We start from the raw sequence: 14724 nt of genomic DNA on the forward strand, positions 1-14724 counted from the left end.
CAGGTGCAGAGTCCTGCACTCGCCCCTCGCGCGGCTGGCTATTGCCCGTCTCTAACTTGCCGGGGGTGTCACTGCGGAGCAGAGGGCTCTCTCTGGTAGCGGGGCCTGCCCACCTTCTCCGCTCGGGGACGCCCGCAGCGCCTCAGCGGAGCCGCCTTGCCCGCGGACCGGGCGCACCGGCGCAGCCCCAGCGCCCCGCCCGGTGCTGCCGCCGCCGCCGCGGGGAGCTCGGAAGGGGCGGGCCCCGTCTCTGCCCGCCCCGCTCGGGCGTGTCTCGGCGGGGCTGCCGAGAGGGAGGCTCCGCTGAGCTCGGCTGTGTGTGCCCCCACCTAGCCCTGCGCGGGGGGAGCTGCTGCTCCGTCTTTGTGGCCGCGACTGCGGAGGGCGGCGGTGCTGCGGTTCGCGGGGAGCCGAGCCCCGGCGCGGCGGCGGCGGCCATGGGGCTGCAGCCTCTGGAGTTCAGCGACTGCTACCTGGACAGCCCCTGGTTCAGGGAGCGGGTGAGAGCCCACGAGGCCGAGCTGGAGAAGACCAATAAGTTTATCAAGGAGTTGCTGAAGGATGGGAAGAACCTGATCGCCGCGACCAAGAGTGAGTGGCGGGGAGCGGGGGGAGCTGCGGGGGCGGCTGCCCGGCGCCGGGAGCCTGTGAGCCGGCGGCGCTCGCCTTTGTGGCACATAGAGCTTTGCACTGGCGCTCTCCTGCCTCTCCCTTGGGTTCCCCATCAGCCGCTTGGAGACGCAGGACCTCTCCAGCCCTTCTCCGCAGAGGAGAATAAGGGATAGAGGCGGCGGCAGCGCCGGGTGACTCCTGTTGCATCTGCCCGGTTCCTGGGCCGGGCCTGGCTCCTGTGTTCGGCGGTGCCGAGCCCGGAGCAGCCCCGGCTCCGTGTGAAATCCGCCGGGAGGACTCGGTCCCAGGTGTTGCTGGTGCGCTGCAAGCTGAGCGGCTGTGGATCGCGTACCTGACCATAACCCTGTCGTGCCTGTGCGCTGCAGCCTGTGGAGAGGCTGCTGGAAAATACCTCTGTCAAAAGAAGTGTGTTCAGGATTTAGCAGACGTAGTTTTGTGCTGACGGCGCTGGTTACCAGTTCTATGCCTTTGGCCTCTTAAAATGGGATTGTGTTTTGTTAATTTTGGGTTTAATTGTTGTATTCCTTTCTAGTGTATATAAATAGTTAGCTATAATATGTTTTATGTGGGAATCAATTTTTTTTTTACCTTGAATAACCATGCTCATGCACGTTTTTAGTATTTTTTGCTGTTATTTTATTGTGCTTATGTATTTTTTCCATTGAACATGAGACACGGTTGTGTAGTCACCTAAGTATTTATTAGGATGATTTACTATACCAATTTTTCAAATAAACCCCTAATACAGTGCTCTGGCACTGTGTTCTCGGAAGTGTACAGCACTTATGGTATGGTGAACTTCTGAAGCCAGGAAACCATGCTGTCAGGATGTTTCTATTAAACTGATAGGGTTTTGGCTGGTGGTTTGATCAGTGTAGCTGCCTGGATATGGTGAAGTTTTTAAAACCAGAATTAACTCATTTCTGTAAATAAAACCCACTGTTTTCTGGTTTTGTCTCTGGTAGAAAATGCCATATCAAATTTTACTTGTCTGAAACTGTTATTCTTTGGCCAGTTAACATTCAGTTACTGCTAAGTGTAATCTTAAAGGATTATTAAAAATCTGTGACTTGAAGTGTCAGTATAAATAATTTTAACTTGGAGTGTAAAGTAAAAAAGCGTCCCCAAAATTGGGTAAGAACAGTAGAGGGAAATCATTCCATTTCTCTCCCTCAAGCATCTAGACAGTATTTTGGCAACTGCTCCAAGCACTCAGTTGCTCATGTATGGTAATGTATATATAGCTTAATTTGCAAGCTGGCTGTGGTGAGGAAAGCCCTAACTCAGTGAGCATCCTGTCCACAGCTGTGTGTCCACAGCATACCAGAATCCTGTGCTGATAAATTGGCTTTATGTACAGTGCTCGGGGTGCTTTCCTGTGTGTGGTGGAAGCCAAGTGTGCTGGCCAGCACCACCTGGCCTGAGAGGGCTCCATGAAATAGTTCGGGCTAGCCCATGAGGGCTGAGATCCTGCCTGTTCAGGTCTAAACACTGCCTTCCTTTCTGAGATGACAGTCAGAAAGTATATTCTTGAGTTTAGTTGCTGTTTCTTATTCTAATAAACATCTTCAGCATACTTGTTTGAAAAGTACAAACAGGTTAGACCCTTCTTCCCACATTTCAGGTTTCTGCAGTTGTCTCTCCTCTTTAGAGTGCCCTGAGTGACAGGTTTGAAGCTGAGTTGCCTTCAGCTGGTGCTGGTGAAGGAGTGCCGCTGTTCAACAGACATATAAAGACAAATTGAAGTAGAAGAAGCACAAGAAGCCTGGTGTTTAAAACCCACTAAAACCCCAGTGGTTAGGGTATTTGCCCTCCTTGTATTTTCAGAAGAAAAAGTTATAATGTAAATTCTTGGAGGAACCTGATTCGTTTGCTATCAGGAAACCAAATGGGATTAGTATTTGTTCCAAAAATCCAGCTTGAGAAATGGTCTAGACACAATGGTCTATTCATTTGTGTCCAAACTGCATTTTGTGCACAAAGAGAGTCTCACTGCAATTTTGAGAATGTGATAATAAAGCAGGGTGTAGTGAGCTTAGATGATTGCCTCTTAAACAAGAGTTGTTGACAATTTTTAGAAAATTGTTTTAGTCTTTTGAACAAAAAATGTCATCTTGATAATAGCTAAAATATTTCCCTCTTTTAGAACCAGGTAAAAAAATGAGATTTGCGCCTGGTGTAATTGATTTTTGAGTGTGACAAACTGTTCTGAGTGGTGTGTAAAGTATAAAACATAGTAGGTTCACTATTCTTCTTGAATTTGTGGGGGATGTGTGATTTGTGGGACTTCAGTAGACACTGTCAGCATTTCAGCATTTCCCTCCCTTAGCAATTTCCTCATTTTACTTGTAAAGCTGGCAGCAAACATTGTGGGCATTCTTAAGGTGTGAATAACTGATGCAATTGAATAGGGCCCTCTTCCTGCCTGATAGGCAGCCTTGTAAGTGACTTTGATGCTGCCTGCACTGGGTTGCATCTTGACAGGTGATAGCAGATACTGCTACCACTCCCTCTAACTCATAGGAACTATCAGTGTCTTGCAGGGCACAACAGTAACATGATGTGGATCCTCTCACTGTCTCTTTTCCATTTGTCTCCTCAGTTGTATGAGATTGTATTTTTCATCTCGAACTCAGAAGAATTGATTTTTGCTAGTACAGGCCTATACTGTTTAAAAAAGAGAACAAAAAAAAAAGGTTTTTAAATTGTTAAATTTCCAGAGTAAAGTATACTTCAAGTGTATCTCTACACTTTAAAGTTTCAGTTGTTTCAAGAATGTGATAGAAAGATAAACAAGAGTGACTCAAAGCTGTCTGTTTCCTGTGTAAGATTTTGAATCACTGAGTTGTCTATTCAAGCTAAATATTGGAAGGATGAACAAACCATAGGTGGTTCTTCCTTTTTTTTTTGTGACAGTTAAATGTATTTAAAAGGCATACAAACCCATTTTTCCCTACTGTTACTAATCAGTAAATACAAGTGGCATACACATAAGCTTTTAAAAAAAGAAATGCAATATTTCTTAAGGTATTCCAGTTCAATTAAACAAGTTAGGATCAATAGAGTTTATAAATAACTTCTGGATGGAGGCAGTTGTGCTTCAGTGAAAGTGAATTTAAAGATGCCTGATAAGAGAATCCTTATTCTGAATCATGAAAGGAACATAAGAGGTTTACTTCTGAGCTCTTAAAAATCTGCAGTGCAATTTGTTGGAAGCTAAAGAATACACTGAATAAATACTATATATTTAGTCTGAATTCTTCTCTCTATGTTGGTCCAACTCTAGGTCTCTTCACACGAGTGTGAGATTTTTGGGGGGCTTTTGAAGATTTTTTTTTTTTTTTTTGGTGTATCTGCAGCAGGAGCTGCCACTGCTAGTGAGATCCTAAGTGGAATAGGAAGAATCAAGATGGGTATAAGTTTTGGCCCATTCACAGGGCCTTTGCAAAGGATAGTCGTGAGTGCATGCTCACAGCTGTTTCATGTGCCTGAAAGCAGAGCCTCTCCATTCTTGGATTTAGGCTCAAATCGGAGCAGAATTCTGTCTGAGTCAACTGCAGTGACTTTCTGATGGGCTGGTGAAGACAGGAGATGGATGTATTAGGTGCAGAGGTCATCCTGTCATCCTGGCTATCCAGTGCAGCCCAGTATACTCAGTGACTGTTTCATGTTGCCATTTTAATTTTGTGTTTTTCATGGAAGAGTTATTTCTTGCACTCTTCCAGACAGCATAAAAAATGGCAAACAAATTTATTTTATGTGTAGAAAGAGTTTGTCAGACTATACAGAGTTTCTGATGAGTATTTGTTTTAAGAAAGATGACTGAAGAACCTAATCCAGTCCCAAGCTCCAGTTTGGTATCTGAGTTGTCCAAACCCATATGCTTTTTCTTGGCCAGTTCTCTTGGTGTGTGGTGGTGGTTGACCTTCCAGACACTGGTCTAGTTAGATTTTGGCCTTACTTGGTGTATATATTATTATGTAAATATGAAAGCTGTGGTAATCCACATAATAACACCACATAAAAGCCTCTCAGACCACTTGAACTGTGGTGCATTTTTTTCTTAAGCACTAATTGTCTATTTTTTAAAGCTTTCCTCAATATAATCTGCAGTTATGAAACCATGTGTAATGTGTGCCAGCTTTTGAAGTCTTAGGAATTTTTTTTGCAACAACAATGTTCTACTGACATTCCAGTACATGTCAAAGAAGTAAGATAAAACCATTAATATAGGGCTTATTAATAACTTCTAGACAGGAAATGGGCATTCACTAAAGATTTAGGTAGAATCCAAAGGTTGAGTAAAAACTTAATGGGGAAGGGGGGAATATTGCAAGAGGGTCTTAGTTGAACTTGTGTGCAAAGTTTCCTAAGTCAACTGAGGTTAGGGCTCTGTATTTGATTATTTTGCTTTGAATTCAGTGAGACCTCTGAATTAATAAATCTTTACATTTAGCATTTTTGAAAACCATTTTATTTTTCAATTAGTAGCCTACATCCAGGCTTTATTTCTATTGTAAGGCATGCTTTAGGTGTGATGACCATAAGCAAATCAATGTTGTATGTGAATGTTCTGAGATTTAAATTTGAAATATACTCTGCTAGGGCCATGTTAGGTAAAAATGACTTCAAGGGCAGTATTGCAAAGGCTACTGAGCTGTATGTGCCTTTAAAAACCTCCAAGTTTCTATTGGAAGTGTTTACATTATTGAGCTCATTAGAAAACTGAGGCAAACAGGTACTTTGGGGCCCATCTAATATAGATTTCCCTTAAGAAAGAGCTGCTGATAATAATGTAATAAAATGTTGCTTTTCCCTTCCCTTCAAGATAATTGCCACAGCTGAGGTCTAATTATCTCTGACAGCCCTTTTTTTTTTTCTTTTCTGCTTGTAGATAAAGTTGTTTCTGTACAAGGACCAGGGAAATGCTTGCATTTAAGAAAGTACTCTAAAGAACATTTTGTTTAGCTCCACCCCAAGTAGAGTTACTGTGTCAGTAGCTATAAAAAGTGTCAGGCTCATTCTGTGGAAGATGCCAGTTTGTCAGCTTGAATCTCATCTCTTCAGCTTGAATTACTAACTAGCTCCATTACTGTCTTTGTTCTGTAGCTGTTCCACTGTTCATTTTTTTTTTCTGTATTGAAAGCAGAGTGTTGGGCTACTGATATCAGAAAATATGAAAATTCATGAATATATATGGATTTCCTTAGTTCTGAGAGATGAGAAAAACTGTCATTAAATGAAGTGATTTTGTCTTTTAATCATTTGGGGATAAGGTATAATTTTTCAGCTTTAGATAAAATGTGTGAGTGGTCATTAAAGAGAGCATCACTGATAGGTGTAATTGTGAGTCTTCAGGACAAAACAAACAGAAATAAACTTATAATTTTTAGAAATGTTGTCTGGTAGATAATGTTAAGAAGGTTTTTTTCCTTGATTTTTTTTTTAAATGACAAGACTTTTAGAAAGGTAATTTTAGAATTCTATGGAATTGCAGTCTATCTTAAGGAGCTGTAAAAAAGAGTGGATTTGCCCTACAGGCTGTAAAGTGCCAACACCTGCTTGCAATTAAGAAAAATAGGCCTACTGCTAAGGCTGTAGGTGTATGCTTTTCCTAAAATCATGGTGTGCTTTCCAACTAGGTATTGCAAAAATGTTGCAAATTTTAGCAAGCTGACCTTAAGACACTGATAACACTTCTCAAATCCATTCTAAAAGAACTTGGTAAGACAGAACATCTCTTTCTGCCTGGCCCAGATGTTTTTCTAACGGGGCAGGAAAACGAGTGCTGTGGTAATTTTTTGGGGTTTTTTTTTTTGGGAAGTAGCAAAGAGGCTGGGTGCTTTGCCAGTGCTTTAGACAGGGAGCACCAGGAAACGTGTTTGGACTGGCACTGAAGAGCTACATCCCAGTACTTGTCTCCTCCTTCCCAGCTGTTTTGTAACATTACATAATTAATGTAGAAGGTTTACATTGTCTGTAGTGCTTTCATTTTACAATGCCAACCTCAGTCGCTAGTGCAACACTTAGCATATTAACCTAAAAACCACGGCCTTGGCTGTTTTAGAGAGAGAGTTCACAGCATGTGAATCTTGGCAATATGCTTAATGTTTTGATAGTGTGGGTTGTGGCTTCTTGAGATAATTTTTATGATTTGCTCATGTCTGATGGGGCTTCCTTTTGTGTCTAATGCCACTTTTCTGAGTTTCAGTACCATATTTACTGTTCTATGACAGTTGTCCTTTAGATATTACAATATGCTCAGTGTTTTAGTTATCTTTTAAAAGTCTTAAAGTTTCTGAGTTGGCTAATTAAGATATTTGGAGCAATTGAATGCTTTCTGGAGTATCTAATGAGTGTAAAATATATGATCAGATAAACTTGGGCACATATTGGCAGAATAATTTAAGAAACTACTGTTCAGGGAATGTAACGTTTCTCTGCTGGTGGTTGCTGCCACCCACTGTAGTTGTCAATCTTTATCATCACCCAAAATCTGCCTTGTTGCTAAGTCAGACCCATCTTCCTTGCCAAATTTAAACTCAGCCATCAGTTTTGCAGTGAGTTGAAGGAGGCACTTGTACTCCATCCCAGCAGCTCCTATGGAGGTTGTTTTCCTCTGGGTGTGACTTTGATGGAGAGAGGGCAGTAATTTATAATCCCATATTATACAGCTGGGATAAATGTGTGCCTTCTGTCCAAAACATGTGTCTTTGGTATCTCACTGGGAAATAAGATCCTGGAAAGGGAAGTGTGTGGCCTGGTTTACACTATCCTCCAGTTCTTTTCCTAAACAGATAATTTTGGCAAATTTTGACAGTCAACCTCAATGTCACGTTGTTTTTCCATACCTGATTGTAACTATGACTGGAGCTTCTTGCAGATACCATGTTCTTTGTCTTTTACTCCTTCTGCTCTGTTTTTGTATCCTCCCTTTGTTGTTCTTTTCCATCCTGTGTGTTTGCTCATCTTTCAGGATAAAAATAGAGAGAAAACATCCAGGCCCTCAGAAGCTATGTGGCCATCACAGGCCAAGGCCAAATCAGAAGTTCCTGTAAATCATTCATGCTAGGCTTGTCCTTTGTGGGAAAGGAGCAGCGTGATGGGAAAAATAATCTACAGGGATGGAAAATCACTGTGTTATTAAGTAGATTGTGGTTTTACTACAGCCCAGACCTTTGAGTAAACAGCCTGTTGTTGCCTATTTAAATGAGAGGACTGGGCAGGTGGAGGTTATTGGCTCAATAGGTGGGTCAGAAAGGGGCTTTGTCTCTCAGTAGGTCTGGTTGTTACAGTGTCCCTGGGTCCTTGACAGCTTTTGTATGTGCACCTGGCTGGTTGGGACTGAATGTCCTTGAAGAGGAAAAACAATTCTTTGTTTAATTTGGCTGGGAAAATTGAGTATCCAGGATGAAACTGAGCAGGGCTTTGTACCAGAGCTGGGCCTTGAAGGACATTGTAGTGTGTGTGGTGTCCTGGAATAGGTTCTCAGCCACTTTGTTGTGAGTGGTTTTTAGCTTTGAATGTGTCTATTTCCTCCATTAGGCTGGTGCATGAGGGCTTAGAAATAATGAATTAATTAATGTTGAGGACTATGAAGTTTGTCATACATTAAGTATTTCAGCCTTAAGAAAAATCAGATTTTGTATTGTATCAAGTTTCAAAAATTGAGATGTTTTCCCAAGCAGAGAGAGAGAGAGCACTGTATTTTTGCTTGGTTGGTTTAATCTGTGATTTTGTCAGTCATTAGAGTTGCTTGCTTCGAAAAATATTACTAATATTTGAATGTACATGTGTTGGAACAAAAAAAAAAAAAGTATATGGAAGCTTGTAGCAGTTTTACATAACACTGTAATTGCTTAGAATGTGCTTCAAAAGAAATCCTTATGTTTTGCAAACAGGTGGAGGGAGCATGCTGCCAGGTTACAAACTTGTCAAAATATCATTTTGACAGTGGATCCCAGTTCTTAGGAATCTGTTGTGGGGATGAGCTTGCAGCTTATGGGAATTAACAGACTGTGACTGCTATATAGTGTCAGCCTTTGGAACACATCTGTGCTCTGAGAGCAAAGCAGTGTAACTTGTCCATACCTCTTTCCTCTTAAAATCCCAGGTTGTAAATTCTGTGTTGGAGTGGCCTGGACTGAGTGACAAACTCAGTCACAAGCCAAAGGACTGTTTCTCCAAAGCTTTTGCTGTTCAATTTGTCAGCCTGCAACCTTTTCAAGAACAAAGCTGACTTTGTCCAGTCTGCTCTCAAACACTTGCTCTGTGGTAATATTACTGTTCTTTCGTTGTGCTTCATTTTATGCTTTCAGTAATTTCTAAATGCACAGTTTCAAATTTCTGTTGTGCATCTTGTAGCTGTTCCCTTGTTCCAGGAGATTCAGCATCTTTGCCAAAAGAAATCAAACTACCTAGAATCATTGCCTTTATTTTATTTTTTTTTTTAATTTTTAGAAGTGTCACGGCTTAATCCCAGCTAACAACTGAGAATCACACAGCCACTTGCTCATTCTCCCAGCTAGTGGGATTGGGGATAAAATTAGAAGGGTAAAAGCTAGAAAACTCCTGGGTTGAGATCAAGACCCTTCAACAGGGAAAGCAAAAGCCATGAACATCAATAAAGCAAAACAAGGAATTATTCACTTCCCATAGGTGGGCAAGTGTTCAGGCATTTCCAGGACACCGGGGCCCAATCATATGTAAGGGTTACTTGGAAAGGCAAATGCTATTATCCTCCTTCTCACCTCTTTGTATATGGAACATGACACCATAGGTATAGAAATTCCTGCTTATCAGACCTGATTTCCTTTTATGACAAGATAATGAACCTAGCTGATCAAGGGAAGCCAGCTGATGTAAATGTTTTGGATTTCAGCAGAGCTGGGATGCTGTCTCTCACAGGGTCCTTCTGCACAGGCTGTACAAGCAGCCCCTGCAGTGGGTGAGCAGCTGGCTCACAGGTCAGGCAAAAAGGGCTGTAGTGAAGGGGGTGGGCTGGAAACCTGTCACTAGTGGTGTTCTGTAGGGCTCCATCTAAAGCCTTGTGCTTTTGAACACCTTCATTACTAACTTGGACGCAGGACTGGAAGGGATACTAAACATGTTTGCAGATCACACAAAACTGGGAGGAGCTGTTGACTCCCAGAAGGCAGGGAGAGACCCTTCAGAGAGACTTTGGCAAAATAGAGGGCTGGGCAATCAGCAGCCAGGGCAAGTGTCAGATTCTGTACCTGGGATGGGGCAACCCTGGCTGTACTGGGGAATGAGAGGCAAAGGGACCTGGGGGTTGATGGAGAGTTGAATGTGAGTCAGGAGTTCCCTGGCAGCTGGGGGGCATCAGGCACAGCATGGCCAACTGGGCAAGGGAGGGGATTGTCCTGCTCTGCTCTGCTCTGGGGCAGCCTCACCTCGAGTGCTGGGGCAGTTTGAGATGCCACAGTATAGCCAAGATACAAAACTATTAGAGAGCATCCAAAGGAGGGCATTAAAGGTGGTGAAGGGTCTTGAGGGGAAGTGGCTGAAGTCACTTGGTTTGCTCAGCCTGGAGAAGAGACTGAGGAAAGACCTCACTGCAGTCACAACTTCCTCATGAGGGGAAGAGGAGGGGCAGCCACTGAGCTCTGCTGTGAGGTGCTGAGTGACAGGATGTGAGGGAATGGCCTGAAATTGTGTCAGGAGAGGCTTAGCTTGGATATCAGGAAAAAATTCTTTCCCCAGAGGATGGTTGGGCTCTGGAATGGGCTCCCCAGGAAAGCGGTCACAGCACCAACTCTGACAGAGCTCAAGAAGCACTTGGACAATACTCTTGGGCATATGGTGTGACTCTTGGGGATGGTGCTGTGCATGGCCAGCTGTTGACTCAGGGGTCTTTGTGGCTCCATTCCAACTCAGCATATTCTTTGTAATATCCCTTCAGTCACATGGGGTCACCTGTCCCAGCTGAGTCTTGTCCTAACCTCTCATGCATCCGCAGTCTCCTCACCAGCGTGGCTATGCAAAAACTAGAAAAGTCTTTGGCTCTGTGTAAGCCCTGCTCAGCAATAACAAAAACATCCCTATTACTGTCACTGTGTTCAGCACAAATCCAAAATTCAGCCCCATACCAACCACTATGAAGAAAATTTACTCTATCCCAGCCAAAACCAACAAAAGAAGTAGAAAAATATTATGTTGCTCTTCTCTCCCATGGCTATTTTTGTTTTGTTTCACAAAACAGGTTTATGTGTCATCCAGCATCATTACTGCTTGTCCCACAATGTTCTTTAGAGTAGTACCTGAGGGGGAAGGCTGCCATCCTGAGGGGTAGGGAACTAGCTAGTAAAGCATGGAAATTTATTGTTGCCAAATGTGTCTCTCCTCTCACTGCAGTTTTTTGCAATGTTTTGTGAAGGAATAGTTCTAAGCTCTGGACATGCGGCTCAAGTTTTTGTGTAGTTAGTGTAATGAACTAAGGAAATGATTGTGTTGCATCCTTGAATGATAGTGTAGAACTTGTCACTCTGTTTAGATGAACTTTGTTGGGGACCTATAGCAAAACTGAAGGAGATTGGAACCCAGTGAGCCAGGTAGTGTAACCAGCTCTGAGGGTATTGATGACTACAAATAACCTTGGAGAGGGCTGAGACCTGAAAACAAGCAGATTGAGGATCTATGAGAAAGGTCAGTCACACACAACATAACAAAATTTTACTGTGTGTATACAAATATTACACTGTATATGCATATGTGATATCCCATATGTGAATTTTATTTGGAAAATGTAACTTTGAGACTCAAGAGAAATGATTCTTTGTCTTCACTTACCTGGAAATTCCATTTCCCTTCCTGCTTCTATTACCCACTGTAATATATCTGTAATTAGAATGTGTCTTAGGTATGAATTAATCTTTATTAATTTACAAAAATACCTTATATTTTGGTGCAACATAATTTGTATATAGGGTACTTTTTTTTTTTTTTTTGGTTGCTGCAAATAGCTTGCTGCCAGTCTTGAGGATCTTTCTATAGTGGTCATGGTTTGTGTCTGCAAAGTTAGTTCTCTTTTCATATACATGGATAATTTTATGTTACAAGTGAAAGATCAAGCTGTTTCTAGAGAAGTGACTTTGTGAGCAACTTTGGGCAAACCCTTCGCTAGTTTGTATCTTTTTTCTATCAATATTTAATCTATTGCTTCAAATTTAGGGTTAAGCTTCTGTTAAGCATTTAATGAATTTTGAAATGTCAAAGAAGCATTGTGTTTGAGTCCATTTTGCATTAGGGGAGGCTGCACCCACTGCTCTTTTTCTGCAGTCATTATTTGAATTGAGCAGTACTTAGAAACTGTTCAAGTAAATTAGCTTAAATATAAGATCTTATATATAAACTTTATAAACTCTTTATAACTTCAAGTAAATTAGCTTAATATAGAATCTGAGAGGAGGATGTTCCATATGCTCCTGCTGTCATGTAGTGGACATCTCAGTGTAGACAGCATGGCAGTATGAGCTCAGAAAGCAGCTGTTCTGCCTTTGCCATTCAGACTATTCCAGTGGAAATTTTAGTCAGCAGTTTGGCTTTTCTAAGGTTTATAGCATTTCATCATTCACTTTTTTTTATAGAAAGCATGCAGATGTGAAGAAAAACAGGTATGCCAATCTTGCTATAATACTTCATGGATGTACTGAAATCCAATTCAGGTCAGTAAATTTATTGCAAGGCTTGCTTCATTGAGGAGGATTTTTTTTCCCTCTTGTATGGTATTTTTTTGTTGTTCTTGAGATGAATGTGTTTAGAAGGAAGCTGGTTTTAATACCTTCTTGGAAATTAGCTTGGCATAATTACCATCAATGCATTTAAAAATGGGATTAGGAGCTAAGATGTCAGGCAGGAAAAATATCATTTTTTTTTGATGGAGGAAGCAACTGGGCTACAAGAGAAATTAATCTGATAGTGTCTCCTCCACCACTTGTCTCTGGTACAGAGAAAGGTTTCTTTCATTGGAACTTAACCGTGTTTGTAAGAAACATGTAACTGAAACAAGTAATCAAAACCCCTCCTGAAACAAAAGCTTCTGATAATCACAAAAATGTCAAATAACTCCCAAATAATTCTATCAATGTTTATTTCAATTTCAGTCCTTTTATAAATAAAGCTTTCCGTATGTGCTTTTTGTTCTTGTAGTGACAGCTATGGTTTGCTTGCTTTTAGGATCTTGAAGACATGTGAGCAGATGAAAGGGACTGTATGCTTTTGATGTGTCAGGTTTGATAGCAAAGCCTTGTTAAGAGAATTTATCTTTAAAGAGTGTTATCTTTTGAATAAGGATGCTGTTTTTCATAGGGTTTCAGGAAAAGAAAATTCTTTCAGTTTCTATTTTAAATATATAATATTTCTATATTTAATAGTGGTCTGGAGGTGATCTCACATATCATGAGGACATTATTGAACAGCCTTATTGGAACATTGCTTCCTAGACCCTATTATTAGTGTAGGAGCTGAAAGAGATAGGAGCAGCTGCTGAGATTTGTTCTGAGTGCCTGGGTGGGTGTGTTGGGGAGGCATTCCCAGTGACAAACAGAGGCACTAGGGGATGCCAGGAAGGAATTCTGGTTGGAAAGTAGTTGACATGAACTCAGTGGTTGATGATTCTGTTTCTTCTTTCTCTGTCTTCTCTCTGAGAGGTCTGAGTAGCTTAACTTTTCAGATGATTCCTGCCATAGTCGGCAGAAGTTGCTGCCTTCTTCACCTCATTTGATATCTTTAGCTGCCTTTCTGGTGAAATTTTATAGAGCAAACTCAGGTGAATGTTCAAGTTTGAGTATAGGGATGAGCAGCAAAGGTCTAATAGGCATGGGTTTTAGCAGATGTTACCATGACGATATGCTCATGGTTCCTAAGAGGTTTTGGAATAGAGCTGTAGGGCAGAACAACGGCTGGATCAAGTCCTCTTCAAAGCATGTACCTCTGATTCCTTGCTAGGCTTTGGAAAAGGTATGCTCAGACCGGTGTTGCCAATGTCAGTGGAGTTTTTAGTCACAGCAGAACAATTAGAAGAGAGAAAGACATGTCTTTTGTGGCTGTGTAAAAATTGATGTCAATATTTAGTAATGTCAGAGGAAGACAGCGTGTCAGTTTTCTGAGGAGGGGAGTGGTGGGGTTTCTTTCTTTACTTGCTTTCTTTAAGACACCTGCTTATTCCCAGTTGCTTTGTTTCCAGAGAGGGACCCATTATACTGCTCTCTAGTACAGTTTGCCTCAGCCTTTTCAGGTGATGGATTCACTAACCTTTTCCAGAGGTAAAAAGAAAAAAACCTTACTGTTTTGTGTAACATTCAAATATTTAATAATATTGAATGGTGACATTCATTTATTCAGCATTATTGAGTGAATTTGTTAATTTGTTTTCATTTTCCCTTGTGCTTTTTGTTTGCTTAAACCTATTGAATTTGACTGCTGGCAGTCACTTTTCTCAAGTTGCCTTTTGATACTTCATGGACTTCTTGTGGTTTTTGGATCAAAGCCCATGGGAATGTTTTAGTGGTGCATGCAGTATAGGGAGCTGAGGATTCTTTGGTGTTGTAAACAGTTCCATTAATATTTGTTTTCTTAAGTTCTAATGATGTTTATCTGTGAGCTGGTTTAATGTTTGTTTTCATTTCACGAAGATACATAGTTACAGCTGTAAGTGGGTAATGAATGTGAATAGAGGGAATTGAGAGTTGTTGTTTTGTGTCCCAGCAAAATGAAGCATGTCTGTCTGGCAATGACTAATTCTTCTGCATACTCTTAGTGATACCAGATATTTAGGAATTCAAGTCAGAGGGAAATTCCTTCTTTGCCCTATATTTCTGCAATGAACAGCTTGGTGTGGTTGAGATTCTTGGTGGCATGAAGCTCTTTATTTAGGGTTGCCCCTAGAAAAACCCAGTGGAAGGATTTATATGCAGAAAATATAATCAGAAGAATTAAAGGTGAGTTTATTTACTTATGATCAGCCAAGACACAACCCATTTTAAAGTCTTGCTAATGGTTTCCTGTGTTCTATTTGTAGCACTGTTTTTTTTTTTTTTTTGTCAGGTGAAGTATGTACATGTTAAAGCACAT

The 14724-nt window shown here is 41.3% G+C and overlaps 1 protein-coding gene across 2 annotated transcripts in view; it reads left to right on the top strand.

The window, feature by feature from the left end:
• The first annotated feature begins 266 nt into the window (after positions 1-266).
• Positions 267-14724, top strand: part of ARHGAP10 (Rho GTPase activating protein 10) — a 136799-nt gene continuing 122341 nt past the window's right edge. For both annotated transcript variants that reach the window (XM_021536597.3, XM_077783017.1), the window contains exon 1: positions 267-591. In XM_021536597.3, coding sequence (XP_021392272.1) covers positions 438-591 — 154 coding nt within the window. In that variant the 5' untranslated portion in view covers positions 267-437. The remainder of the gene's footprint in view (positions 592-14724) is intronic.

The sequence above is a fragment of the Lonchura striata genome, chromosome 4, assembly GCF_046129695.1.
Source record: "Lonchura striata isolate bLonStr1 chromosome 4, bLonStr1.mat, whole genome shotgun sequence".
In the NCBI taxonomy this organism is placed as follows: Eukaryota; Metazoa; Chordata; class Aves; order Passeriformes; family Estrildidae; genus Lonchura; species Lonchura striata.